General features: G+C 57.5%; 6 protein-coding genes across 6 annotated transcripts; 2 read left to right on the top strand and 4 right to left on the bottom strand.

The window, feature by feature from the left end:
- Positions 1-133: 133 nt before the first annotated feature.
- On the bottom strand, positions 134-4247 carry A1Q1_05311 (CnNIK1; the record flags this gene model as incomplete). Its single annotated transcript, XM_014322043.1, has 4 exons — positions 134-2421; positions 2462-2894; positions 2936-3124; positions 3246-4247. 4 exons carry the CDS (start codon positions 4245-4247, stop codon positions 134-136), a joined length of 3912 nt encoding a protein of 1303 aa, XP_014177518.1.
- Positions 4248-9669: 5422 nt separating this feature from the next.
- On the top strand, positions 9670-10408 carry A1Q1_05310 (uncharacterized protein; the record flags this gene model as incomplete). The annotated part of the gene is made up of 2 exons (XM_014322042.1): positions 9670-9878; positions 10165-10408. 2 exons carry the CDS (start codon positions 9670-9672, stop codon positions 10406-10408), a joined length of 453 nt encoding a protein of 150 aa, XP_014177517.1.
- Positions 10409-11352: 944 nt separating this feature from the next.
- A1Q1_05309 (2,5-dichloro-2,5-cyclohexadiene-1,4-diol dehydrogenase) lies at positions 11353-12725 on the top strand (the record flags this gene model as incomplete). The annotated part of the gene is made up of 5 exons (XM_014322041.1): positions 11353-11403; positions 11455-12021; positions 12070-12278; positions 12468-12542; positions 12596-12725. 5 exons carry the CDS (start codon positions 11353-11355, stop codon positions 12723-12725), a joined length of 1032 nt encoding a protein of 343 aa, XP_014177516.1.
- Positions 12726-16025: 3300 nt separating this feature from the next.
- On the bottom strand, positions 16026-18090 carry A1Q1_05308 (uncharacterized protein; the record flags this gene model as incomplete). Its single annotated transcript, XM_014322040.1, has 4 exons — positions 16026-16241; positions 16291-16443; positions 16531-16921; positions 17021-18090. 4 exons carry the CDS (start codon positions 18088-18090, stop codon positions 16026-16028), a joined length of 1830 nt encoding a protein of 609 aa, XP_014177515.1.
- A 700-nt stretch (positions 18091-18790) lies between these two features.
- Positions 18791-19958, bottom strand: A1Q1_05307 (uncharacterized protein; the record flags this gene model as incomplete). Its single annotated transcript, XM_014322039.1, has 3 exons — positions 18791-18836; positions 18984-19224; positions 19469-19958. 3 exons carry the CDS (start codon positions 19956-19958, stop codon positions 18791-18793), a joined length of 777 nt encoding a protein of 258 aa, XP_014177514.1.
- A 585-nt stretch (positions 19959-20543) lies between these two features.
- Positions 20544-22667, bottom strand: A1Q1_05306 (uncharacterized protein; the record flags this gene model as incomplete). The annotated part of the gene is made up of 8 exons (XM_014322038.1): positions 20544-20747; positions 20792-21529; positions 21688-21783; positions 21824-21910; positions 21965-22084; positions 22143-22240; positions 22282-22389; positions 22460-22667. The coding sequence occupies 8 exons, from the start codon at positions 22665-22667 to the stop codon at positions 20544-20546; spliced, it is 1659 nt and encodes a 552-aa protein (XP_014177513.1).
- Between the last annotated feature and the right edge of the window lie 942 nt (positions 22668-23609).

Here is a 23609-nt window from a genome sequence, read left to right as displayed (position 1 = left end):
GTAATATCACGGGCGGGAAATGAGGGCAAAGCACACATCAGATACTAATGAAAACACAAACACAACACGGGTATAATATGTATGAGCGAGAGAGAGGAAGAGAGAGTGGAAACGAAACCCCGAATCTGCGCGACTACCTGCTCGCCAGGATCAGCGTCCTCTCCGTGTCGTCCTGTTGCGACTTGTTGGGGTTGTACTGCGGTACCGGCTGCGGCTTGGCCGTCAGAACCTTGGCGATCGCCGCGAGCAGGTCGCCTCGTCGCAGCGGCTTGGTGACGTAGGCAGTCATGCCCGCAGCAAGACAGCGCTCCTTGTCGCCAATCATCGCGTGCGCCGTCAGCGCAATAATCGGTGTCGGTGCGACGCCGCTGACGGCCTCGTACTCGCGGATCAATCCGGTCGCCTCCATGCCTCCCATGACAGGCATCGAGACGTCCATCAGGATCACGTCGAACGGCTTGCGCTCCATCTGACGCCGCTTGTACTTCTCAATCGCGATCTCGCCATTGTCCGCGACCTCGATCTTGTGGCCAGCCACCTCGAGGAGCTTGACAGCAAGCTTCTGGTTGACGACGTTGTCCTCGGCAAGGAGAATCGCGAGGACCGTGTCCTTGACGCTGTCGCCGGGCTGAACCTGGTGCGACTCGAGAGCAGGGACGATTGCGTTGCTGAGCTCTTGCAGGTTCAGTGGTGTCGTGTAGTACGTGTTTATTCCCATGTCGAGGCAGTCCTTGACCGGTACTGGGCTGAGCACCTGGTCCATCGTGCTCGGCAGGGCCAATAACTTTCGCCTGCTCTCGTCGAGGTCGATGAATGACGGGTTCTCCGGGCCGGCGGGTCGGTTCGACGGTGACAGAAGCACAATCGGAATGTACCGAAGGTGCTCGATCGTGCGTATCTTCTCGGCGGCGGCCAAGGAGTCGACGATCATCGTGTCAAAGTGTGGGAAGCCATCCACGTTCTGCTTCAGGTCCCAGACAGCGTTCGGCGAGCTGACCACGGTGGGCTTGAGGTTGAGCTGCAACAGCATCTCGCTGACACCAGCCTGGTCACCCAGCGTGTCAATGAACAGGACTGATCGTCCGGCCCACGGGGCGAGGCGCTCAATGACCTGCTCACGAGTAGACGTCGTCGCCTCTGTCCGCATCGTGAAGAAGAAGCGCGAACCCTCGCCAAACTCAGACTCGACCCAGAGGTTTCCGTTCATGAGGCTGACCAGTCGCTTCGAGATGGTCAAACCAAGACCCGTTCCACCGTACTTTCGGGTCGTGGATCCGTCAGCCTGCGCGAACGTGTCGAAAATGACATCCAGCTTGTCCTGCTTGATTCCGATACCAGTGTCGGCTACGCAGAACTCGAGCTCCACCTCGCCATCCTTGTTGGCCTTCAGACGGCACGAAAGAGCCACTTGTCCTTCGGTCGTGAACTTGACGGCGTTGCCAATGAGGTTGGTGATGACCTGTCGCAGACGGAGAGGGTCACCGATGAGCTGGTCGGGAATCGTTGGGTCAATGTCAAAGATGAGGTCGAGCTTGTTCTGCGAGGCCTTGACGCAGAGCGTCTTGAGCACACTAAACACGGCCAGGCGGAGCGAGAACGGAATCTGCTCCATGGTCATACGACCAGCTTCAATCTTGGAGATATCGAGAATGTCGTCGATGATCGTAAGCAGGGAGGATGCCAAGCTCGAGACGATCATGAGGTTCTCGCGCTGCTGGCGAGTCAACTCGCTCTCGAGCGTGAGAACCGTCATACCAATGATACCGTTCATGGGCGTACGGATTTCGTGTGACATGTTGGCGAGGAACTCGGACTTGGACCTGTTCGCCAACTCGGCCTGCTGACGAGCGCTCGTGTTCTTCTCAATTGACTCGCGGAGGTTGTAGACCATCTGGTTGATCTTGGTCTTGAGAGAGTCCATCTCACCAGACGCCTCGACTGTGATGAATCGAGTGAAGTCACCGTCGGTGGCGGCAGCCGAGATCTGGGCGAAGGCGCGCACCTGCGTGGTAAGGTTGGAGGCCATGGTGTTGACGTTGGACGTGATCTCCTGCCAGGTGCCCTCGATGTTCTCAACTTCGGCTTGCACACCGAGCTTGCCTTCGGTACCGACTTCCCTGGCTACGCGGGTCACTTCAGCGGCGAAAATAGCGAGCTGGTCAATCATATTGTTGATAGTGTTGACGAGGTCGAGAATTTCACCGGAAACCGCGACACCAGTGACCTTCTGCGTAAGGTCTCCCCGAGCGACGGCAGTAGTGGCGTGGGCAATCGTTCGCACCTGCACGGTGAGGTTGGCAGCCATGACGTTGACACAATCCGTGAGATCCTTCCATGTACCGGCGACACCAGGGACGAACGCTTGACCACCAAGACGACCCTCCGTGCCGACTTCACGCGCGACACTGCTGTCAGCAAACGCTGGATATCGTTACTTACCGAGTGACTTCTGAAGAGAAACTGCGAAGCGAGTCCACCATTGCATTGACAGTGTTCTTGAGCTGAAGAATCTCGCCGAAGGCCTCGACGCTGATCTTCTTGGAAAGATCACCGGCAGCGACGGCCACTGTAACATCGGCGACGGATCGTACTTGAGTCGTGAGATTGAGCGCCATCAGGTTGACATTGTCGGTAAGAACCTTCCAAGTGCCTTCGACGTTGGGAACCAGCGCCTGTCCACCGAGCTTGCCCTCAGTACCGACCTCGAGCGACACACGGGTGACCTCTGCGGCAAAGACCGTGAGCTGGGCCACCATGTCATTGACGGTGATCTTGAGGTCGAGAATCTCTCCCTGGACATCGGCATTAACGGTTTTGTTGAGATCACCACGAGCGACAGCTTTGGTGACTTCGGCAATTTCTCGCACTTGTTCAGTGAGGTTTCGGGCCATTTTCTGATCGTCAGTGATGTCCCACACCCCGAACTCACGTTGACATTAGTGGTGAGGTCGGCCCACACACCCTCGACGCCGTCGACGATAGCCTGTCCGCCAAGAATACCCTGAGTGCCGACTTCCAACGCCACTCGAGTGACTTCTCCAGCGAACGTCGTGAGCTGCTTGACCATGGAGTTGACAGTGTCCTTGAGCACAGCCATTTCTCCCTCGGCCTCAATTTCGATCGTCTTTGACAGGTCACCGCGCGCTACAGCAGTTGTAACTCGGGCAATCTCTCGCACTTGGGTGGTAAGAGAGTGACACATTCGATTCACCTTGATATCAGCGCCTTCTATGCCCTATACTCACGTTGACGGTCAAATCCTTCCATACACCTTCGACGTCTGGCACGTAGGCTTGTCCACCGAGTTTACCCATTGAACCGACTTCGAGTGATACTCGAGATACTTCTCCGGCTAGCAATCGTAGTGACATGACCATTCCGTTGACGGTGGTGGCAAGCTCAGCAATCTCACCGCTGGCGACGACAGTAATAGTTTCCGAGAGGTCTCCTCGAGCGACAGCCTTGGTGACCTTGGCAATGGAGCGCACCTGGTTGGTAAGGTTCGCGGCGAGACGGTTGACGACGTTGGTAAGCTCTCGCCATGTTCCCTCGACGCCCTCGACAACAGCCTGTCCACCGAGCTTTCCTTCCGTGCCGACTTCGAGCGAGACACGCTCGACTTCTGTAGCGAATGTCTTGAGACGGTCGACCATAGAGTTGATAATGTCCTTGAGTTCGGTCATGGCCTGACCCTTGACAGGGACGATAATCTTCTGGGTAAGGTCGCCAGTAGCGACAGCCTTACAGACGCGAGCAATATCCTGCACCTGAGCCTTGAGTAACTCGAGCTCCTTCTCTGCTGACATGCCGGTCTCGTTGACATGGGCATTGATCCAGGCGACATTAGGAACGGGGCGAGGCGAAGACGAGATATCGAGCGAGGCAAACGAAGTCGAGGGCGTGGCAACAGAAACGACAGGGGACTGAACCGAAGTACCACATGACGGGCAGGTGACGCTGCACTGTGTGGTGTCGATAGGAGGCGGGGTCTTGTAGCTATTGTTCAGAGACGAGCCATCGGCGACACGAGCGTTCGGCTGAATCTGGGCATGTTGACCGGGGAGAGCGCGGCGGGCAAGAGCGAAAAGGGCAGACTCGATGGCTTCTTGAGCCTCGGTCTTGGGCAGAGTCGTGGACGGGGCGGCGTAGGCGAGGGATGGCTGACGTTCGAACGAGGACAATAGGGAGAGCACATGCGCTTCAAAGGCAGTGGCGCCCTCCGGCAAGACGACGACTGGGTCGCCCATGGTGGTTGCGAGTGGCCACCGGTATAGAAGAGCGTGACGAGTCGATGCCGAAGACGAAAGGAGAAAGAGAAGACGCTGAGGTGGTGTCAATAATCAGCGCTCGCGAAGGAGGGGGCGGGGAGCGTCGGGTCGGAAATCACGCGTGTCAGGTCCAACGCAGATCGAGGACTCCCGTGTTGCTTCTTGTTCTTGCTCGGCGGCGCTATTCACTGCGCATCGAGAGCGGAGCACGGCAGAGCAAGGCGAGCGTGGATGCGGGGGGACAGTGGGGTGAATGGAGAGGTTACAACAAATGGTGTTGCCGTCCGTGCTGGATGTCTGCCCTTGGCCGAAGCGAGCACGATTTTGAGACTGCCAGTCTCTTTGACCTTGTGCCTGAGTTCCTCGATCCGCCGTTCTGCGAGGATGCCAGGTGGGACCCACTATCCGTGCTTATCTAAGAACACGGTGCGCGGGGATGTGGGGTGGGGGGCCAGTGCAGATACTCACAAATCAAGGCCGCCAGCACCAGGCTAGATATCGGTTGTCGCCTAAGAGCCAAAAGTGGAACAGAAGAGAGACTGTGAGGATCGATCGTCGGCAGGACGGGGGTCGAGAATGGGAGGATGCGGGCGTAGGCGTGTGCAGTGTGCTGCGTCGGCTGAGGGCGCCGCTAGTGGGACTGAGGCTTGAAGGCAGGGGACGCCGAGCACGCGCCGGTCAGGCTTGGAGGCTTGGGTGTGCAGGGACGGCCGCGTGCGGTGGGTTCGCGGAGCAGAGCAAGGTATTTGCCGGTCAAATGAAATGGGATATGCCAGTGCACGCGGGCGGCGGTTCGCGCTGGCGTACTGGTCAAATAAGGGTGCCGCGGCGAAGGAAGGCACAGCAGGGGGGGTTGGGCGTCGGGCGGCGGCGGAGGCGGCAGGACGGCTCGACGGTTTGACGGTGCGGCGCGCGGCAGCCGGCAGGCGTGGGCGTGGGGGCCGCGGGGCAGGGGGCGGGGACGAGGGACGGAGCGGTAGGGACGAAAGGGGACGAGGGCTGAGGATTTGAGGAACGGGGTCGTGGTCGATGCGGGGAATGCAAGGACAAGACGGGTCGAATCTGAATTCGGAACGAATAGGATGGCCTGATTACGATGTGCGGAGAGAGATTAGAGAGGAAAGTCTTTGGGACTAAAGGTGTGCGGAAACGAGAGTAACGAGAGAAGGGCAGAGTTGGGAAGCAGGAGTTGGTGATGAGGAGAGGGCTGACGATGGTGAGGGCGCAGAGGAAGATGGCGAGCGGATGGGGAGATGAGCGAAGGAAAGACGCAAAGTCCGGGTCGCAGGGGGGTGTGTCTCGCGTGTTAGTGTGTCTGGAAGAAGTCCAGAGTCTAGATGCCTGGTGATTCTGCGTCTGAGCTATCAGCCAGCCTAGCAGCCACCATATGGGCTGCTCAGCATACGCCATGAGGCGCTGTCTCTATGCGCTCTACGAGGTCTAGCTACACTGTACCCAGTTGGCACTGCAGTGACTAGCCCAACGCCATTTGCATCGTAACGACAACTTGCTGCTGGCTTATACTGCGAACATGCACAGTGTGCAAAACGCTCACTTGGACGAGCGTTCACCTCGCCACCGTGTCACTTATCGCGCCTCCTGTAGGCTGAGAGGAGGTTGGTCTGCAGCACTAGCAGCACTGCTATGCATGCCTGCCCTCCTTCCTTGTGTCGCGGACCCTGGTGGTGATCACTGAATGCGCTCGCCCCCTGTGTCCCTGAGCAAGATGCAAGGAATGGGCGTTTTGGCGCACTGCAATCTGGGTCAACGAGTCCCAGCTCAATCGTCTCAATGGGCGCCGAGGCGGACTAGGACGAAGCCAGTCAGCTCAAGAGGCACGCGTGAAGGAACAACCCAGCAAGGGAAGCGAGGTACGCACGACTTGGTCCCTCGATCATTTCGGGAAACGCGTCCGAGCAGTGGTCCTGCGCCTCCAGCCAGGAGGGATCTAGTCCGAATAATGGTGTCAGCTACAACACCCATGGACCGTGGACGGCGAGCATGTGGGCCACCCCGACACGCGGCGGCGACAAGCACCGATCCACCGAGCCGGCGTAGCGTGCAGTGGGAATCGAGCAGGAGGATCCGCCCGCATGTCACCCTCCTCTCCGTGTCCGTTACCCCACTCCCTTCGGCGAACGCCTTTGTGCATGTGCACAAGCCGCCGCCCATGCACACACATTAAACCTTACGACTGTGCATAGCATGAGTGATCATGCGGCATGTGAGAGCCAGGACACCAGAAGACCGCAGCAGGGTGACTAACTTGGTCTCCAAACCCTGCACGAGGGTTACTCAGGTCTCTTGCGGCCAAGACGCATGGATGAGAGCCCGCGGCTGCCGTGCATGCCGAGCCGCTAGCTCTGCTACAGCGTGACCCCGAGCGCGCCAGCACATGGCTTTCTTCTCCGCAGCAGGTCGGAGGTCACGAGATCGATGCACCGCAGCCTCTTCACCGCGCAGCTAGTCTGTGACTGGCGGAGTCCTTTGCGCCGAATTCGAAACGGGCAACAGAGTTTTGACACCTTCGTGCCTGCGCTAAATGAAATGGTGGCTCGAAACGACCTCTGCATCAGCGCATCAGCATGGCATGTCCCATCGACCACTCGACCACGCCTGAGTGCCTGCTTCTTATCCTTCGACACAGGTCCGGACTAACCACCGCCCGTCACTGACATCCATGCGGGCACCTGCAGCAACAGTCTCCAGCCTGGCTGACGAGGAGGGCGTAGCTGACGTCAAGGGCGCAAACGGACCATTGAGAATGGGGGTAAGCCCCGTACGCCCCCCAGCGCCGCCGGGGCGTCGCCCCAAGGATCTCACTGCGCCTCGCGCCAACCCACGCCGCTGACGCTGGTGTCGTCGGACGGGCGCTGCGACCGCGCAAGCGCGCAAGCGTGCAAGCGCGCAAATCTGCATAGCGACAGCTTCTTCAATGCCGGACCTCCAAACAGTTGTGCCAGGCTGCCAAACCTGCCAGACCTGCGTCAGCCGTGGGCCTAGCCAGAAGTTGGAGCAGACCGTTGGCTTGCACATTTGCAGGACATGCAGGGCGTTGCGGAAAGATGACGCGACTGGCGTTCTGGCGTTCTGGCTCTGCGGCTCTGGCTTCTCGGCAGTCACTTCCGTCTCAGATCTGTTCCGCACCGCTCCGCACTCGTTGCACTTCGGTGCGTCAGTCGGGTGCGGAACAGGTTTTTCGGACTGCTCCGTGGGAAGTTGTGCCTGCAAGCCTGCGCCGTTTCAGCATGTTCTCGCCACGATGACGACCGGAGTGAAAGGGTACGCCATATAACGGGATAGGAGAAATTCTAGGTGGGCTTGTTGATTTAGGGCCAAAGTCTTCATCCCTCGGCCCTACGTTTGTTGACAACAGTCAGGCTGTTGCAGCTGACGCATATGTTTGAGTGGCCGGTCCTCGTTGATGGGCTGTCTTGTCTCATCCGGGGAACAGTCATTGTGACAGCAGACTCGTGAAACAACGGCGGCTGGTAATCTTTGAGCGCTTGTGAGCGCGGAAACATCTCAAGCTCCGCCCGCAACAGTTTGATCGTGCTTGAAAACAAAGCGCCAGCTTCATGGCCCTGAGGCCGGCTATGGTTTGATTGAAGGGAGACTGATAGACTGTACGCCTTCGGAGATGGCTCAGCTACACCCGTTAGTGATTGCTTCTTATCTCTCTTACCGAAATCCGGTGGCACGGAAGATCTGGCTTGGCTCGGTACAGTTGAAAAAGCCTCCCCAGCAGAGAAGCACTAGCCAGTATGCCAATCTCTCTTCGCATTGCTTCGCGCATGTCCATGCAGACTTATATGCTGGTAGCTGATGCGCTGGCTCGCTTCCCCCAGTCATCATGTGCATTGCCTTTCCACCGGTTTGCTTCTGCAGATATCGGTTCTGCAGCTCGGGTGACTAGTCCGGTTGTGCCCCCAGTTCATCACCTTGCGCCCTCCGCTCGCAAGTGACTAACCTCTGCACCATGTCGCGGCGCACTGAAGACCAACCCGTGAGATCTGTGAACAGATCCCGCGGCTGCCTGCGGGGATGCGGACAATGCTGAAGTTCGTTTGATAGCTAGCTGCCAGTTTGTGAAAGCATGAGTGATGCCTCTCCGATTGATAGACGTGTGCGCGCCTCTGCCGTCAGCTGAGGAGACCGTCTTGGGGTGTGTTAGATTGCGGCTGCACCAGAAGCCAGCAGCGACGATCTCCCAAACGATGGAGAAAGGCGATTCAATCTATCGCCTCCTCAACCCAAGGAGAAAAAGGCTGGCAGATCGGAAAAGCCGAAGGTCAAAGTTGCGTAGCGTCTTTGAACGTGAGCTGCAGTTGGATAGTTGTCTTCACTCAATTGCTTTCGCTCTTCGCTTCGTGAGGATCCAGGTGTCACACGATCCGATCACTACAACGCCATCCACTCTCTTCATTGAGGACGATGACCAACTGACAGCACCGCTTCGACTCTGCATTGCGTGCATGCAACCAGTGAGAATCTCTTCCTGGATAGACGCTTGCAAGTCGTTCTCTCGTCAAGAAGCTCTCTCTCCGTCATGCGCCAATGATCTTGCGTAATAAGCATGAGTTCGGAACACCGCCTCCAGAGTTCTGGGTCTTGCGTTGTCCGATTGAGCGGAGTGTGGAGCGGTGATGCCACTCCGTTATCAGCACCGCCTGGGTTATCTTGGGCTTTTTGACGGCTTCTGGACTCGTTCCAGCACAGCTTTGGAATTCTACGGCGAAAGCCGTTCCGAGGTATGCGGTGAACAGACTCCGTAACCTGAATGTATCGAGCCGAGCATCCCGAGCACCATTCAGCGAGCCTAAGCCCTTGGCGAGGTGGCCGAGAGCACCGGTACTTTCATTGTCAAGGAGGGATCGGCATGAGGATGTGCACAGGAACAAGCCAAGTGCTGCTTCGGCTTAGACCGACAAGAGATGACCAGACTTGGCCCTGCACTGCCTCCCACGTTCTTCACTCATCTCTGCGGTCAATTCGTCCGCACTGCATTGCGGACGAGCTCGTGACAGGCTGCGCGGCGGCCTACAGTGGTGCAACTCCGACTCGGGGTCTCTCCAACTCCGAGGCTCCACTTATCGGAGCACGCGGGGACCCGATCGGTCCCTTGATGGATTGAGACCGGACCTGGCCATTGGGATGCGGTGTCGGCGAGCCAAAAGCACATGCTACACCAGTGCCAAGCCACGGCGTCGGCATAGCTGCCAATGCAAGGTCGCGTGCCGCTACGCCAAGCCCTGACATTACGCTGCGAGGCACAGCCGTCGCGGTTGTTGTTGTCAGCTACGGCGGAGTCGCGAAGATATATATGATGGAGCAACGGCGTCCGATTGTACACTCAACTTCATACACTTCAACTTGACATACTCACCTTCTCTAACGCATCATGAAGACCTCCCTCGTCCTTCTCGCTACTGTCACCTCTGTCCTTGCCCAACAGGTGCCCGACAACCTCGATCCCTGCGTCAAGAACTGTATCGCCGAGGCTGCCCGCGAGGTCCACTGCGGTCAGCAAGACCTCGCCTGTCTCTGCCGCGCCGCCCAGAACCCTCGTGACGACGACGCCATTGATGAGTTCCGCGACTGCGTTGAGGAGTAAGTGGTCGTTAGCGGTCTTCCTTCTTGCCACTAACACGCCCAGCCATTGCCCGAACGGCAGGAACGACTGGAACAAGCTCAACGCCTTGACCCAGGTGTGCCAGGGTGTCACCGGCAGCTCTAACAGCACCACCGGCGGCACCGCTGGCAACACTACCGCCGTCCCCCACGACCACAACGGCGACGGAAGGCCCGACCATGACGACCACGACCATGACTCGGACTCCGACGATGACGACGACCACAACCACAACCACTCTGCGTGGTACACTGAGACGCGCAGCCACGGCGACTGGTACAGCAACCGCCATGGTGCGACTGGCGGTGCTGGACAGTCCCCGACGCCGTCTGGTGGCAATGCCGGCGCCGCCGCCGGCTCCCCCACCCCTGTTGGCTCCGCCGCGGGCCAGGCGTCTTCGGGCGTCGCTGCTGCGGGCGCTGCGGGCGCAAACGACAACTCTGGCGCTAGTGCCGTTACTGCGTCGTCCGCCCTGATCATCGGCGCCATCGGTCTCGCGCTGGTCTGAGTTGCCCTTGTGTCCTCGTGTTTCCCTATAGATTAGAGCTTTGTGACCGGACAATCGTTTCGACCCGAAGAGTTACGCCGTGCTACGTTCCCTGTTATGATTAGTGTCCGTATAGAGTACCTGCTGTGATGCCGAGTATGACCTGACCCGACTGCAGTCTGAGACGAGCAAAGCGACGCTGAGGTCACACGTGCGCGGGCTTTGCATAATAGGAAGAGCCTCCTGATCGGCAAAGTCACCTCAGGCGACGTAGTGGAAGCTCCGCGCGGGAGCTCGCGCACAGTACATCTTGAACGGACCTCCATGAGACCCACGCATGAATGCGGTGCCCCAATGTTCTGTCTCTGGTTACCGCTTCAGGTGATAAGTGGTCGCGTGCCCTCGAACTGAACACGTATCGATAATTCGCCGAGCACCGCGATGAATGCCGATCCAACTGTTCATCAATCTCCTGCGAAAGCATCGTCAGACTTGCGTTACAGCTTCGCAACCATATCCCAGAGACCGACAACGCTTGGCAGGTCCCAGACGCATGATAGGTAGAGAGAATGGCAGCCTCCCTCAACAGCTCGGCGCCCCCACTCATCACCTCCTATCAGCGCCGGTCCGAGCCCCTCCGAATTCGAACGCGCCGGACGCCAGGGCGCGAACTGGGCGTACGCCAAGACCATTCACACCTCGTGCTCACTATAGCTCCTCGGTGGTAGGTAGACCTCGGGCCACGGGCACCTGCGTGGAACCGGCCGCCGGCGCGCACTGATAGACGAGGCCCTCGCACTCATTAAGAACTGCCGCACAGACGGAAGCTGCGGGGCCCTCGTCTCTTCTCCGTCGTCATCGCTACTGCTTGGTCCTCTGGACAGGTTATATAACGTCTGCCCAGCATGCTCCTCACTCGACTTTTCCACAATTCTCTTTCACGGTCAACCAGGAATATTAGCACGATGACCAAGACTCTCAGCGGCGTTGCTCTCGTTACCGGCGGTGCTTCTGGTGTGAGTGCATCCCTCCTGACAATTCGGGACGCCTGTTTTGGCTGACATCAGATCGGCGAGGCCACCGTCCGTTCGTTCATCTCTTCCGGCGTTCGTCGCATCACCGTTGCCGACGTTCAGGCGGAGAAGCTCGCCGCCCTCAAGGAGCAGCTGCAGGCGAACGACCCTGAGCTCGAGGTCCTCGACGTTGTTTGTGATGTCAGCTCGGAGGCCGACGTGGTGGCCATGGTCCAGCGTACCACTGAGACCTTTGGACGCCTCGACTACGCCGTCAACTGCGCCGGTATTCTGGGTCCTCTGAAGCCTACGGCCGGCTACGAGGGCAATGAGTGGGACCGCGTACAGGGCATCAACAACCGTGGTGTATTCTTCTGTGTTCGCGAGCAGCTGCGCGTCATGGAGAACCAGGAGCTTCTGGAGGCTAGCCATGAGCTGCGCAAGATTCGCGGCTCCATTGTCAACATTGCCAGCAGTGCAGGTCTTGTCGGTGTTAGCACGCTCCCCGCCTACGTGTCCAGCAAGCACGGCGTCGTCGGCCTGACTAAAGCCGTTGCAATCGAGTACGCTGCCAAGGGCATTCGCTGCAACGCCATCGCGCCCGGTGGTGTTGACACTCCGGTGAGTCTCGACACCGGCTGGCGGTAGCTGACACCCTAGCTCACGCAGGCTCTGGCCAAGGCCGGTGAGGAGAGCGTAAAGGCGTTTATGGCCGGGGGTGGCGACCCCACTGCGCTCAAGATCTCTGTCCCGCCCACGCCCCAGGGACGTTCTGGTATTCCTGAGGAGATTGCCGACGTTGCTGTCTTCCTGTCAAGCGAGGGCGCGAGCTACGTTAACGGCGCCACCTGGGCGGTTGACGGTGGCTTCACCTGCCTGTAAATCTGCGAGCTCCAGGTCAGCCTCCCAAGTAGGCTGGGATTTGTCTGAAGGTAAACAGGTTATAATCTTGGTTAGATGACAATGTGAGAGAAGTTGTAACCGACGTGGAAGCACAGTTCAATGAGTCGGGATTGATAAGTCCGGAGTCCAGCCCAGTATCTGCTGTCAGTCTCGCGATGTTACAGGTTGCGTCCCGAGCACAAACAGGACGGGGACTTGAAAGCTGGGTGGAAGCAACGTGAACGGGCTCCGCCTGCAATGTGAGGCTGGGGTGACTTATCATACTTTAGATACCCGAACTCCGATCGTGCAGGTTTCCCGTCGTACTGTCGGAACATGCCGCCCGAAAGGGTGTTGGGGGAAAGAAGGCGTACGATGACAAGAGGTTGAAATGGGCAGTTGACGCTGTCTCTGCTCCTCTCTTGCGAACCAAGTTCCGTTGAACACAACACGCCAGCTTGTCCCAAGGGCAGAGATGTCGCAGAGCGAAGGAAACGCGTGCGCGCGTGAGTCTGGTGAGCGATGTTGATGTTGAGAAATAGACTGCAGGTTACAAAGCCCTTCGGCCGTTTCTGTCTTCCCTCTGAGGAAGGTAGCTGCAGGAGGGACCGGCTAATGGTGGATGGAGGTGAAGGGCACCCGGCTGATTGCCTGAAACAGTGTTTCAGTGAGTTGCGCCCTGCATACCACTGGAAGGGCCGGAGGTCGGTCAGCATTAACAAGACGTTCTGCTTCGTGACGTCCATCTCATTTTCAAGCCCCAATCCATCCATTGCTCTGAGCCTGCTGTCAAAACCATCGATCTAAGTGATCAGTTTCCTTTTTCTGAGAGATCATGTTAGTAGTCGATGGCCTGTGTGAGTGTGTTCAGACGCTTCGGTTGCTTGGGTGGAAGAGTAGGGAGGTCATCACCGAGGGGGAAAGGGATTAGTCGGGTACTCGTGTCAGGTATCCCAAATTTCCACATACTCTGCTTCAGCCATTGCTCAAAGGTCTCCCCTCTTCTGCCGTCCATTGGGCACAACTCGGTCTACTGTGCAGTGCCACAGGCCACATCGATGTCAGCAGAACTCGCTGCTCGCCACCCACGTTTGCAGTCAGCTTCCCGGACGCTAAGACCGCAGATCTCTTCCACGATGACCACTCAATTGTGCCAGAAGCACAGGAGTTGCCCGTTGCTCTCGTCATCTTTGTTCCACATCGCTTGTTCGACCGGTGTCGTAATCCCAGAGCTGAATGATGAAAGACGGGGTTTGCAAGTGACCATAGGACAACCAAGCACGGCTGTGCAGGAATCCGCAAGGCGGCAGGAGGCGGTAGGAACACTCATCGCCAAGATGTCGCTCCCTCGGGGGCGCTCAACATCAACTGGAAGGCGCCTCGCAAGAGTACCTCTGGATATAGACTGGATCCGTGAAGACCCCGTTTCTCAAGCATGTTGGAAAGTCGACTCCCACGGGCTGGTCCTGAAGTCCTTTCCGAACCATGCCTGCACTTAAGCGGTCTCGGCCACTTCGCCCGTTTCGCCGCGGACACACTGCAGCTGTCGGGTGATGTCTTCGGGACGCTCAGGTGTGAGCTGGGATGAGCTTGATTCCAGCTTTGATCACCCTCGATCGCTTTCCCTTTACGGTAGACATCTAGTGCACACGTTGGTTCCAGTGAAGCCTAGGCACACCTTATCTTTTTGCAGACGGGTCGACGGACGTTCAAGTCTGCCGAACTCCCGTCGCACTTAGACCAGGTTATGTCGGTCAGTCAGGGAGTCGCTGACCGGTGTTGCTGTAGTCCGTTCGGCTGCGCGCACGGTACGATAAACTAGGATCCACTAGTCTGTAGAGCGGTGCAGACTTGGGTGGCAGCCCGGCCTCGTCTGGCCACGCTCGAGATGTAAGCGCAGTCGGATTATTACCACATCGGGCAATTACTACAAGTTGCCACGAGCTTATCGTGAATTGAAGTGCTACTGGAATCCCCCGCCATCCCGGTCTACCCGAGCACTCGGTCAGGCTGCCTGGGACTAGCACACGACAGTGCTCGCCGAACCAGTGAGCGACAGCACAGACAATGCTGCTTGTGAAACACCCCGGTCCGGTACGTTATGATTCCAATTCAGTGTGAACTATCGGAAGAAGCGCAGAATCCTGCTCAAGCGCACCGGAAAGGCGCCCAAATCCTGAGTGCTGGGGCCGAACACCGAGGCCTGCCTGTGGGAAGTGGGGTGAGAGTCAGACCCATTGCGTAAGACGCACCACCACCAGCAGTCGCCGAGTAATCCGTGAGAGCGGTAGCATCTGGAACACAAGCGTACGTGCTTGCCACCATCGGCTGTGTCATGCCCAGCGCCCTCACGGCAGGCAGCACCTGCCCACGGCCGCCCGTGGTTCTGTCTCGGTCGTTTCAAGAGCCGGACCGAAGACAGCTCTACAGCTAAGTGGAATTCTAGGGATGCAGCAGGGCGAGAAGGACCGATCCTTAGCAATCCGCGAGGGCATTCAAGATTGGGTTGTCGCTGTGACGTTGGTCCATGCTGACATGACCAAAGCATCACATAAGTGCCACGACATGATCGCCAGGGAGTAGAAAATAAATGAGAAAACGAGGGCACCACGCTGGCCTTGCATCATAGCCACGGGACCGTGGAAAATCTCGGGCTCGCGATCCTGCCGAACCGCCGTGATGCCTTTGACTCGAGCGCAGGAACAACCGCGGGGCAAAGGAGGAGGAAGCCAATATCGGGAGTACGCACGACAGAGAGCGCCTCTACGTCAACGACAAAGTCAGCTGAAACACAATTGTTCCTTCGGCTCTCACTTTTCTTCTCAAGGATAGCGCAGCAACAGCCCCTGTGGCGTTGCGGTCAAGCTACGTCTGAGAGCACGCAAGGAAACAGGCTCGGAATACTATCAAGACACTCGTGGTAGGTGCAAAAGCCCCCTGCGCATTGGCACCGGATGATTCCCAGCCTTACAACGTAGATCCCGCTCTAGTAGATCCCGCCCTATAGCAGCTTGGAGGAGTCGTCGGCGCTGGAACCCATATGGCTCGTCGACCTCGCAGCATACGAACATGAGCATTCGAGGGTCTGGCATGACCCTGATCGCGATCTCCTCTGTCTTTCCACCTTATCTAAGCTCCGTAGCTCCATGACACTGGTATGCGCTGTAGTCATGTCTGTAGTAATATCAACGTAATGCGGATGTTACCGTCGCCGTCGCCGTCCTCGGGCAAAGCCCCGGCGCTCCAATACACGCCGAGGGCTGGAACAGTCGGGCTGGTAGTTCTGAGACGGTTACCCAGTCACCTGCAGACCTCCTGGCAGACGGCGCGGGGCAGCATAGCTCTTACACCATCACATCCTGGGCAACCGAGTCGAGTGTTGGAGCACCTTGCTTGGCGCGATAAGTCCACGGTGCAGAGCGGTTCAAGGGACTTGTGCGAAGTGCCTTCAGATTACACATGTCCATACAAAGCACATAACTAATACAAACTCGAGCTACAAACTTCGGGCTCCTGCAAGGCGGATTGGAACGTAAGGGTGGAAACATGGGAGACTCGCGGCTGTTCCACAAGGCACCGACGAGGCCCAGGATCGAATGGAAAATAAGTCAAAAGTTCCCACAGCAAGCCCGGGCCTTACATTTCCTGCGCACTCCACACCTTTAGAACATCTTCGATACAATGGTCACCAGAGTGCCTGAACTCTATTTTCGCTGGAATCGCCACGCCCCTACTCAAGTCGTTTACACGAAGAGGTTCCTGCCCAAGGCGCCCATAGCGTCTCGCCAGGGAGCGATTCCGTTTTCGTATTGGCCGTTGCGGTCCAAAGCGTCCCAGCAGATATCGAGAATCTCGTCGGTACCACGGTAGTTGGAGCCAAAGCTGAGGGAAAGGACGAACTTGAGGAGGTGCTGGATTCTCGACCGCATGTCGGGGTCACGAGTGTACATGCCAATGATCTGATTGGTCAGAACCGTCCGCGTTGGGCATCTAGCTTGGTTCACTCACCGTCAATGCCCACTGAAATCCGCCCATTCCAACGGGCTCGGCATCGGCTACGAGTTCGGCTGCACGCTGCCGCTCTCTCTCAAGTCGAGCGTCGCTGAGGTCTACGTTGAGGACCTCGCAAAGAAGCATGACTCGCAATGCTGATCTCATAACCTGGGCTGGTCAGCTTGATCTCTGACCGAAAGGCATTCCGATCGGTTACGACAGACCTGCGGTCGTCGATGTCGTAAGGCTACTCACCTCGTTTCCACGCTGGATACGGTCTGAGCGACCGACGTCCAAATTGCCTTCCTCCCAATCCCAGCCTTCGTTCAGCTGTACCAGCAGTTCCTGGGCTTGCGCCTCGATCTGCGAAGCACGTGAGCCATCTTTGCCACCGGACCGCAGCATGTTGGACCGCTGCACGACCAGGCTGTGGACTCGACCGAGGAGAATGACAATTCGCCGAGAGAAACCGACGAAACGCTCCACCCATTCGGGGCCCACCGGAGACATTTCAAAGATCGGTTGCATGTTGGAGCACACGTCCAGAGGCGTGCAGGAAAACTGAATGGTGGCGTAGAGGGAGATCATGTCTCGAAGACTCGGGTAGAACGATGAGGACTGATCCAGTGGCAGCTCAAACGCAGTACTGCGATCGATCTGAAGAAGGCCAGCGTCGAGCATGTCCGCCATGCAGCGAACGAAGAAACCCATCCTGCTGTCAGAGTCGCATTTCGCAAACACTCACAAGTATTCTTCAGTTTGCCACTCCCGCTCGGGATACCTGACTTTGGCGCGAAGAATAGCACATCCAGCCTTTTGGCGGTGACGCGCTGCTGCAGCACGCCAGTGCCACGCCTTGGTGGTGTCTGCATCGATGTTGCCGCGGTGGACGTAGGCCAACTGAATGAGCGAGTGGTGCAGCCAGTCGCGGACAGAGGCCCCTGCTTCGTCGGCATTGACCGGCGCGGAGAGGACTGTAAGAAGGCGGGGGAAAAGCTGCTGGAAGATCCAGTTGTGCTTCACTTGGGTTGCGGACTGAATCTCGTTGCAGCCCCGTGACTCGAGGTAAGACACCACAGCGCGGTCGCCGGTCGAATGAGACATAGCCGCCAGAGAGATGGGGTCGATGTTGTTCATTGGCGCGGGATTCAGAAGATAATTGATCATGTCGACCGTGAGTGTCTTGTCGACATTGGTGTAGCCGTACGCAGGAGGATAAGGGTGGACGCTAACCCCATTAGCGTGAGGCGGGTTCATAGATAACGGCTGGATTGTCGCATCTGCCGGGATAGACCCCGCGCTGATGGGCGCAATGTGGGCGTGCTGCGTGTGGAGCATGGGCTTTGTATCGACGCTGGTGATAAAAGCTGCTGTGTGGGTGCCGTTGACATGCGCAGCGGGCAGCGCCGTCCAGTCGATGATCGTCATGTCATCGCGATCCTCGAACTGGTGTTGATAGTCTTGCGAGTCGTGAGCCGAGTCAGAGCCGCCGCTGACGGGGCACCACTCCTCGACATCCTCAGCGCGCTCCCAGGCATCGTCACGGTCCTTGCTCTTGCCGCGCTTGATCATCCCCTTGATGGGGTAGAAGCAAGGCTGGTCGGTCTCCCAGCACCTGCGGCAGATGATCTTGCGCCCTGTCGTGGAGGAGATGGGGCCCTCGGGACATTTGACGCGCTGCACACGGCACTGCTTACAGCCTGTCGTGGTGCGAGTATGGCGCTTCCGCTTGCGAGGCGGCTCGGAGCAGCCATTGATTGAGAGCGTAGGGGAGAGGGAGTTGGGAGAGATTGGATGGGCGGTAGCAGACGCCATTGTGAGGGTTGCAAGTGGAGGTAATGTGGAGGGTGGGGGAGTGACACAGGGTGAGCTATGAAGGGAAGGAGGCTTGACTTATGCAGGGGTTGAGATGAGTTGCTGCGTGATGGGAGATGAAGAAGGCGCGAGTGAGAGGTTGATTAAATATGCTTCTGAGGAGGTGAGAGAAGGAGATAATGCAAGATGTGAGCGGTAGAGCGAAGTCAGATGGAGAGGAGGGGATGACCCAGGGTGTTGCCCGCGGTGCGCGCGGTGCCCGAGGTGAGAGCAATGAGGGGGGTGAATACCGACCGACCGACCCGGGCAGCGGCGCCTGGGCTCAGCCTGGGCGTCGAGGGCGGCGGAAGCTCGGGGTACGATAATGCGAGGGTACGACAGACCAAGACCGCATGCATTCTGTCGCGGGCGTGGAGTGCATGCAGGTCATCTGCAGGCCGTCCTAGTGCAGCACGTCAGCGCTGCCGTGCGACAGAACAGCTGCACATGCATCGGCGCGACCGCAACGGCGAGACCGCACCACGTCGTACGGCACGGCAGCAGCGCTGATCTCCTGATCTCGAACAAGGCAGGGCGAACGAGCTGTCGTTCTAGGTTACGCCGGATGCCCCTACGTCTCACACCCTGACCTGGGCACTGCATGGCATGGCATGGTTCTCAAACGAAGAGTTTACTAATGCTCGTCATTCTTCCCACTCGTTTACGGTCCACGGCCCGAACCGTACGGCATCTGCATCCTTGTGGTCCTGCCGGGGCCTGAGGTCAAGCAGTTCCAGCAGTGCGGCCTTCCTCGCCTCGTACCGCTCTCACCAGCAAGGGCCCGCCTGCTGCATGTGTCTATGTTCCATCTCGCCCGAGAGGGGATTGGAGAAGTAGAATCCAGCGATACTGACCTCAGGGTGATCGGTGCAATAGAGTTGAGCGAGGGGAATGCAGGGTCGCTCTGGGTTTGCGTCAATTGACCTGCTGTCATTGACATCTCACGGAGCGATGGGACCCAGTTCCAGTGCTTTCCCATTGTTAATTCGATTCCGGCACAATTGTAGGTTGCGCGCTCCAGCATGACCGTCCCAGCAATCCCTTGGCCCTTAAGTCTACAGCCCCGGCCATAGCCCTTTGCACCTCGGTCTTGTTCTGTGCTCCTCAGATACAGCTCTACACTCTTGGTTCACTTTCCGTCATGTTTTAGCTCTCGGACAGCAACACTAACGGCGGATCACATGCCCTTTCAGGCAAAAACGAGGTGCTGCCTTGCACTGGTATCTAATCAGTAGACATCTCAGCTAGCGCGTCCGAAGCGACTGGGGTCGACGTATCCTCGAGAGGTCTCTCTGTTGGGCGACACACATGCTTCGACCTTCGTAGAGTCGCCACTCACGGGCTACAACGGCAGGAACGCAGCTCAAATGAAGTGGAGCTCGCGGCACAATCCTCTGCAAGGGCATGGGGCGAGTCTCGACACCGAAATAGATGGGACTGGGTCCGGGCCCCGCGTCAACTTTGGTCCAGCTAACACCCAAGGCACATGCCCGCTGGAGATCTTTGATGTGCTGCACCGGACTCCAACATAGCTCGGCCACAGTTCGGTCATGCATGGGCATGGGACAGTCCCAGTCGTGAGAGGAGTTTTCGAGGGAGGCTAGAGCTGACGACGGGTACGCCGAGCTGCGGACCGACGAGAACTTGGCCAGCGAGACGATAGCCACCTCCCGGCGACGTTCGATGGCTTGCCCAATGGAGAAACTCCTCGAGCGCATGACAGCACATCTGGGAGCAATGGCTCCCATGCTCGCCTCAATCTCACTGGCGGACTCGAGCTTATCGGCGGATGATATCACGGCAAAGCCACCACACCCTGGTTTCCTCATGTCTCAGTGCGTAATATCTCTCATGTCGCGAGGCCAGCGGTTAGCGTAATCCCCCTGCTATGACTTTCCGCAGATCGTCGTCCTGATACCGAAGAACGTGCCACCCCTCTGGGTACTGGTGGCTACCGCTGCCCATATGGAACCCTTCCGGGAGGCCGTTCTGGGCTTGACCAGCGAGCAAAATCGTATTCAGTCGTCCCTCCTGACTCTCAGCCCTTGGTAGTTCCCTGTTGCCTCGCTCCGTTTCGTCACATTTCCCCTGCTTCGTACTAACCTTTACGAAACCTCGAAGCGTTCCTCCTGAAGGCCGATAACTGGGGGGCATCGCAAACTCGACTAAACGAACATGATCAAACTCTAATGCTCAGGAAGTACCTCGAATGCCCACGCTATCAGCTTTGAAAGTGCACCTGGGCCAGCCTGGACCGTTGAGGGTATGTCTGGGAACCGACCTCTCCTGAGTACCGGATCGCTTCCATAAGCAACATCCGCGGGCCACTGTACTGGATCGAGATAACAAACTAACGTGCATACAACTAGAGTCTACACAACGGCGCAAAGGGCAAAGTCTATAGAATGGGGAGATTAGTGACCTGCCATGACACTGGTTTGGACATAACCCCAATAAGCCTTGCGAGACTTGGACCTCCAAGCCTTGCCATACTTGACGACTATGAGGAATGAAGCATAAATGGCCATGCCGACCATGGCCGCGGTGATGAATGTGTTTTGGTACCCCATGGTGAGCCATGGGGTGATGCCGTATCCGATAGCAAACGAAAGAGAGTTCTGTAATTAGTTGTAAAGTCGTGCGAATCCTCGGTTGAGCTCACTCTAATGATCATCACGGTAACCATGACCTCACCACCGAGGTCTTTGTAAGAGTCGAGAGCGTAGCTGATAGCAAATGCGCCGCCAGTTGCTGATGTGAACGCGATGAGCATGAAGCCCACTACAAGACCGAACCAGTGGACGTGGTGCGCGGCGCCGACGCCCCAGAGGATAAGGCCTGCTGGCAGCACGATCGTGTTCATGGTCAAAAGCCACAGGCGCTCTTCCGGTTCCCGGACGCCCTTATTGCGCCGCGCAAAGAAGATCGAGAACTTGTCTGAGACCCAGCCGCTCCACACCCAAGCCAGTATCGCGCCAATCGTGGGGCCAAAGTACGTCAGACCCACCATGGAGGCGGAGAAGTTATACGTCCCAGTGAAGATCATTGACGATGTCGCGTTCAGCACGTTGAACCAGACGAGGGCAGCACCGTAGATGAAACCAGACCAAACCACCACTGGGAAGCGCAGAAGCAGTAGCGGACGGTACATCATCGTGAACATGGTCTTGTAGCTGAGCCATCGGCGACGGAACAGACGGAGACGCTGCGGCCAAGTGTAGGGCGTGCCGTAGAGGTGTTGATACACTGGGATACTGACATTCTCGCTCCATTTCTCCTCCACTTTCCCGGCGGAAGTGACGCTTTTGCCCTCCCCGATGATCTCGACGTCGGTTTGGGTGGAGTCTCGGTCGACGGTGTGCTTCTCAGCCAGCTCCGTTGTTCCGCGGTCAAAGTTTGTCTGTATTGTCAGTGCCTTGCCGGCGAACGATTCGTGGGAACCTCGGGTGAAACTCGGACCGCCGGGAACGACTGGGAAAGGGGGAACGGCGATCGAGATCCAACAGTTCCTCTCCCACTCGCTTCGCAAGACTCGCCGGTCCCAATCTCCTTACTCACCTCTTCCAGAAACAGAAACAGGATGACGAGCCCAACTGCAAGCTCGATGGCCGACACCCAGAATACCCATTTGTACCCGAGAGCGTCGTTGACAAACTGCGAGCGGGCATCAGTTCTCATCTCAGCGAGCACTCACTCCAGCCCAGATTGGGGCGATAAAGTTGGAGGTGAAAAGGGCCATGCCGTAAAGACCAATGTAGAACCCGCGCTCATGCGCATAGAACTGCAGAGTGTCAGCTTTGATTCCCAGGCTGCAAATGTGCCTGAATTGACTTACCACGTCTGCGAATGAGATCTCGACGAGACTCTCGATGGGCGCCGCGAAGAACCCCTGTAACACTTTGTTTGCGAGCCATTGACTCTCAGTCTTGATCCAGATCATCCAGAACACTGTAGCCTGCGTAAGACAGTCAGCAAAGTTCTACCGCGGAGCTCGGTCGCGACATGCTACCCACGAGATGGCAGAGACCGGTGATGAGGTAGACCGGGCGCTTACCAAAAGTAAGAGCCAGGGGTTGCGTAATGAGGGCACCCCAGCCCAACAGAAGGAACACTATCGTTAGCAATGGCGGTCACCATAGCCCGCCCACTCACTGTATCCAGTGCCCGCATTGAGAGTCGAGACTGGGATGCCAGTGCTCTCAGAGATGGGCGTTAGAACAGAGTAAAGGGAGGCGGTGGCCATGCCCGTCGCCAACGTATCTTCGGAGGATTAGTTTGGGTCGAGATTCCACGGGCCTTCACGTCGACCGTTACACAACGCATCACTTACAGATAACAAGCATGGCAACTTGAAGCATCTTTCGACGGTGGGTCCAGCGCAACGGATCGTTGACGTCGTTGGATGGTACTGGTGACAAGATGATGTCCGAAGCAGCCTCGGCGTGCTGCTCAGCAGCTAAACCACCATCGACGTCGACGAGCACGATCGTGCCGGGAATAGGCAAGTTTTGAGGGTCGGTATGGTGAGCTGTCGCCATAGTGGGCGATGGCTTGGCGGTCATTCTCAAAGCGGGGTAACGTTGTCGCTGTGTGCGAGACGGCTCTTATGTAGGCTCCCGTTGAAGTATTCCCAACCAGTTATCGCCATCTCCAGGGGAAGGGCACTGGGACCTGAATCCGGTCTACTCCGCTGCCTGTCGCTAATCTAGTGCAACTGAAGGATCAGCTGCTAAGCGGTTCGCCACCAAACCTTTGCCCTCACCTCTGTCCCAACGTCTTCGCCAGGCAGACGAGCGAGGGGCACCTAACGAGGTGATACAGCACTTGAATTGGGGAATGGCGTAGAAGTCATCTAGGTGGGGGCTGATAAGAATGGAGATATCGATGCGGGCGGATACAGCCGAGAAGCGACAAGCGGCAGGTGGAGGCTTCCCTAGATGAACTTGGCAGTCTGGGCCATCAGTTTACTTGCAACAGTCGGCGGTTTGGAGCTCAATGCAGAAGACGGCTGGGAACTGACCGCGTTCCTTCTCGTCACAAATGCACAGGTCCAAACATGACGCAGCGCTTTCCGTTCTGTGTGCACCGAGCCCACTGCCGTGGAGCTGAGTTGTATCGGACTGGAGGGATTGGTCACTTGATTGAGTTGATTTGCTTCGAACAGATGTGGGCAGAGTCTACAATTGCCCACCTCTCAGCGTCTCGGACCCGCGTTAAACACTGCTGAGTCAAGGCTGTCTGCACTGTACGCATTTCAAACGACTAGCGAGAGACGACTGCCGTCAGGCGGCAATCTCATCACGGGATCGCCTTATTCAGTCGTCTTCATCTTAATGGTCGTGCCTCTTGGCGATCTGAGTTTGCGAGAATCCAAGCGTACCGCTTGCCCACTCTATGACCTCCGAGGTTGAGTTTAGCTCCATGCAAAGGTTCCCCACATAGGCGAGTGCCGTGGGGCCACTGTCTCGCGAACGGGGGAG

Source organism: Trichosporon asahii (assembly GCF_000293215.1).
Source record: "Trichosporon asahii var. asahii CBS 2479 unplaced genomic scaffold scaffold00071, whole genome shotgun sequence".
In the NCBI taxonomy this organism is placed as follows: domain Eukaryota; kingdom Fungi; phylum Basidiomycota; class Tremellomycetes; order Trichosporonales; family Trichosporonaceae; genus Trichosporon; species Trichosporon asahii.
Note: the sequence above shows the minus strand (reverse complement) of the source record. Positions and strands in the feature narration are given on the sequence as shown.